This window comes from Stegastes partitus, unplaced genomic scaffold, assembly GCF_000690725.1.
Source record: "Stegastes partitus isolate 25-593 unplaced genomic scaffold, Stegastes_partitus-1.0.2 Scaffold1519, whole genome shotgun sequence".
NCBI lineage: Eukaryota > Metazoa > Chordata > Actinopteri > Pomacentridae > Stegastes > Stegastes partitus.
Window position 1 is genome coordinate 17551 of NW_007579250.1, and position 5108 is coordinate 22658.

The window sequence follows — 5108 nt, forward strand, 5'->3', positions numbered from 1 at the left end:
TTTTTCATTTTTTGCTCTTTATTTTGTACTTATTATGTATAGCACTGAAGGAGCTGCTCTTAATCTCATTGTACTTGTGTATAGTGACAATAAAGGCATTCTATTCTATTCTATTCTACTCTAGCTCTGTGTACCACTGTGATACTTTAACTCTGTTCTAGCTGAACCCAGTTCTGGTTGGAGGTCCTGAACCTCCTCAGAGTCTCTGTCATGGTCCCGTTGCTGCTAAACTCCCACAATGCTCTCTGCTGCCACCATGAGCTGTAGTCTGTAGACGCCTCCTCTGGTCTCTACAGGGTTAAACAGGGAGAGGCTCCACCTGGTGGAACAACCAGGTACTGCAGCTAGTCTATGATACATTTACTGACATCATGTAGAGGATGCAGGTTTACGACATCTGTTGGAGCCTCAGAACATCCTAAACCCTAACTCTACATCTACCCTCTGACTCTACATTTAGTAACTTTAATGTCATTGTCGTATTAATGACTCGGATCCAATCAGGACGTCCCTTGTAGGCATCTATAACAATAATTCTGCACACAGATTGTGTTCTACGATAACAAAGGCTAAAACGTTCTCAAACTAACATTGAACAAATGTTTTCAAGATGTCATTGAGACCTCAGATGACAGAACAGAATGTAAAACGTTCCCGTAATGTGAAATATTAACAAAGGTTCAACATTCTGCCCGCAGTGTTCTGAGGATGTTTTGGGGACGTTGCTGAGGGAACACATTATAGAACGTTCTTCTACAAAACACTGCCATCGTCATAACAACAGCAGGATGTTCTCTGTGTGACACTGACAAAACGTTTTCAAGCTGTTATCAAGAGCACATATTCTTTTATTGCACGAATTACGTTTGATTCCTGTTTTGACTCACGTGTTCTTTCCAAAGCGACCCGGTAATGTGATGTATTGACCAAAGTGGAACATTCTGCTGCTGTTGTTCTGAGGATATTGTTGAGGAGCACGTCATAGAATTTATAAAAACGTTCCCACAGTGTCTCATGATAACGAAGAAAGAACGTTCTCGGTGCAACATTTAGCTTTGAGAATGTTAGAGCACAAAAGTCCAAACACTGTTGGAACAAGTTGAGACATCATACCTTCAAGAAGAACATTCTGAGAACTAAAAGAAAACTTCCCACTGAGCATATGAGTAGAACCCTGCAGAACGTTCTTATTCAGAGCAAACAGTGGCTGTAGCTGTTTCAGCTGCCAAACAGACACACATTAGAGAGAATAACCAAACAGCAGACCTTTGATATTTAAACCGTGACAAAGGAGGAAACAGGGACTCACATGGTGAACACATCCAGCGTATCTCCAGGAGCTCTGATGACTTCAAAGTAGTTCTGGAGGATGGTGACGGTGCCGCTCAGCGCCTCGTGGCCACAACCGCAGAACAAGGCCACGCCCATGTAGAGGAGGATGGTGGCGATGAGCGAGGCCCAGGGCAGGCTGCCCACGCAGCGCTCGCAGCACTCCTTACAGCCTGGACACAAAAGACAGCAGCGTCTTCAGCACCGTCAGCAGGACACGGCGTGAAGCAGCAACTTGTTCTGCACAGCCAGAGCTTGCTGGTGCAGGCAAACGCTAGCAATGCTGCAAACTTAGAAGAAGAAAGTGTGATTCGGGTTTGTTTCTGCTTCAGAGCGGACGCACTCGGCTGCGTGGCGTCGCCAGTAGGTGGCGCTGTAGGCTACGTTAGCTGACAACTGGAGGAGCAGAGGCCAAAACCCAAACCAGGACTGTGTTCCAACATCCAAACTACGGTTCAGTGTAGTCGTCAGAACAAGGGTTGGTATGTCGCAACACAGAACGTCACATTTACCGTAAAAAAAAAAAGTACCAGGATGTCCTGAAGCATCGGGGGCCATTTTGTCTTATGGCTGTTCTGACCCACAATCCTCTGCTGTTACCCTCACATACAAACACAAACAAGCTGAGGTGACGGCGCATCACACTCAGACAGACAGACGAGGAAAAGGAAATGTTATGCTGGAGCTGGCCGCCGCTACAGCTCAACTGGTTGAACTGGTTGAACTGGTTGAACTGGCGACCATGTACTGGGGCTATCGTACCCGATGCAGCGGTCGTGGGTTTGGATCCAGCCCATGGCCATTTGCTGCAGGTGTCTCCCCACTGTCCTGTCTCTCTACTGCTCTGTCAAATAAAGGCCAAAAACCAATGTGATGCTGGAGCAGCACGTTCTGACTCTATGTGCTCAACAGTCGTTTGAGTGCAGCTGCAGTACGCCGTCGAAGAACAATGACAAAATACACCAGCAGCTAAAAAAATACTCAAAGAAAGAAGAAGAAATGAGCTAATTTTGTCCGTCTCTGAGAGGGACAAATGCTGGGAACTGTTCTTAATCGGTACATCTGTAGTGACTCCTGGACTCCAGCTGGTGTCGGCCATGTTTCCTCATGTCCCAGCTTTTGTGATTTCCATTAACGTTTGGAAAATGCTCATAACAATAATTTGACAAAACACAGGCTTCAGTAGCTGTTTGATAATGGTACACTGATGTACTTTCATTCTCAAACGGTTGTTTGCTGCAGTTTTTAGCAAAAGTGACTCAAACAGAAGTAAAATAAAAAAGTACATGTTGGGAACGAGGTTCATGGTTCATGAGACGATGACGGCGAGAAGCAGCAGATCGGTGGTGTCCTGAATGTTCACTACGTCAGACAAGGTTTCCATCGACCAGGAAGCTCAGAACAAGTCACGAGTCACCTCAAGCAAGCAACCGAGGAAGATGTTTTGTATTCTTCACGGTAGAAGTCCGTCTCTGTCATCTGTATTCATGAAGAGTTGGAGAAAGACGATGCAAACCTCCTGAAAGCTGCTCCACATGGAAACTAAAGGGGAAACCAGGAGATCTGGCTCCTGACTCTAACTGAAGGAACCTCAGTTCCTCTGGGAACGTCCTGCGGAGGTTCTTCCAGGTCTGAGCTTGTTAATGAGTTTATTTCAGACAATCAATCAGATCAACACACAAAGCTTGAACCTGAGACGGTGCAGCTGCATGAATGCTGTTTATTCTTTTTGTTTTACGCCACTGAGCATCAAACACTTTATTTTCTGCATTCTGTAGATTTTTTGCACAGCAGTTGGTGCCGTCGCTGCGCGTTGTGGTTGTTCGTTGGACTGAAGTCGTAGCATTGTTTTAAAAGCTGAGAGTGGAATCGCTGCTAATTTCCTGCTTCCTTCGTTAGTCTCATCCAGTTCTCAGCTCTTCTGCTCACCGATCATCTCGCCGCTGCCGGTTTCTCATCACTTAGATCTGTTTTTTAGTTGATCTTTCACCGAGCTCTGTCCTGTGTTGTGTAATTCTAACTTTACGGCGTGAGGTTAGGCTCCGCCCTCCTACAACAACCGCCGGCTGCAGCTGATTGGAGGAGCTTCACTCGCTGAGCACCAACATGGCGGCTCATGTCTCTGATGACACAGTTTACTGAAATGTGTTGCTGAGGACGTCTGAGCTGAGGAGTCGTGCAGATGCTGGATCTGTCTGCATTTTGGTTTGTTTGAAGCTTTTCAGGAGCTTCCAGAGGTTCAGAAGGCCGCCATGACTTCACAGCTGCACCGGCGAGCGCTGGATTTGTAGTTTATGACAGAATCTGTTTGGTTCGTTGTTGGTGAACTTCTAAATGACACAGAATGACGTGATTTTGATGGAATTACAGAATCAAGCTGAGATCTGGTTGATTCTCCAGATGGAACTAGAACCCACACGAGATCAGTTCAGGAGCTGTTGGGAAGTTGAAGAACTGGTGTGTTTTTTCCAGGTTTTGGGGTTCAGAGGTTGAATCTCGTTCCCTGTAATTTAGGAGACAAACATTCACAGTGTTGAGGCGTGAGCTTGCTCTAGCTTCTCCTCTCCACATCAGACTCCACTGGACTGAATCATCTCCGCCCGCTGGCTGCTCAAATCCACATGAATCCGAGCCTTTGCTGCTTCTGTCGAGCGTCTCGCAGTCGGTGATGGTGAAGGGCTGCCTGTGATCGCTCTGTCTTCATTCTCCTGTGTTTGGAATGATTAATTAGAGCTCTCCACCTGCCACGTTATATAATTGTGCAGTAGCTGTGAATGATGCACCAGCAGCTCGGGCATTTTCGAGTGACTCACTGCCCGTGTGCGACTGTGATTTTACAGTAGTTGCTGCCAGATAAAGGGTTTGAGGAGGTTTTCAGTCCACAAACAACCAACATGTCCTCGGTACTGACAAAGCATTCCCCGTGAAAGCCGCGCCGAGGCAGCAGTGACGCCACGAAGGGCGGGAACGGTCCAGCACATTTAAACATTGACGTTACAGCGCCGCTGGATGTGCGGATCAGAGTGGATGGGAGTCGTCCTGCAGACATGAAGGAGAGCGTTAGCGTACGTAGCGAGGCAGGGCGGTGAGTCACCCGCTTCAGTCAGACCGCCGCTGATCACATCACTGCGGGTGTGTTTGGGACTGCAGCTCCTGCACAAGGCGTCGTGTCGAGGCGTTCAGGGGCCGAGAGAGCATCCCGGGACCCCTGAACGTCACATTCAAACAGAGTCCATACGATGTTTAAAACCCCGTCAGAAATAAACGCCGTGACTCCGGACGTCCTCAGCGGGCGTCGCCGCTGTCGCTGCTTTTCAGGTAACCAGAAGTGGAACTTGTAACGCGCTTAATGCAGGGAATCGGGATCTTTAGCTCAACTTGGCCAAAGCGTCCTCATGCGGCTCTTTAACCTGGTCAACACCTGTTCTGGCCTGATCCCTGGATGTCGCCTGCCATTGGTCGGTTTTGTCTTCTGCTCTCTGTCTGTTACCGCTTTCAGAATAAACTTCTCTTCAGGAAACAGCCTCCGAGCAGCGACCTGCTGCTCCGAAGCATCTCCGTTTGGCAGCACATTTAGATGTAAGGAAAGGTAAAGAGAGGTTATCACAAGTTTACTGTCAAGACGCCGTTCAGACAGTGAAATCAAATAGTCTGGTTGTGTTGTAGGACGCTGGCTGGGTTTTCTTCAGCTCGCTGAGGGCGGAGCTTATCTCTGAAATGGAGGGAATCAAAGGCCACCTGAGCGCGATCAGAGTTTATTGTGTTACTGGTTGTTTGTA

General features: G+C 47.7%; 1 protein-coding gene across 1 annotated transcript in view; it reads right to left on the minus strand.

Annotated features, from left to right (window-relative positions):
- The window catches only part of LOC103371054 (neuronal membrane glycoprotein M6-a), a 13517-nt gene extending 11079 nt beyond the window's left edge, over nt 1–2438 (minus strand). The window contains exons 1-2 of the mRNA XM_008300271.1: nt 2390–2438; nt 1310–1502 (exon numbers count right to left, since the gene is read on the minus strand). Of these exons, the coding sequence (XP_008298493.1) occupies nt 1310–1502; nt 2390–2438 (242 nt within the window). The remainder of the gene's footprint in view (nt 1–1309; nt 1503–2389) is intronic.
- Nucleotides 2439–5108: the final 2670 nt, after the last annotated feature.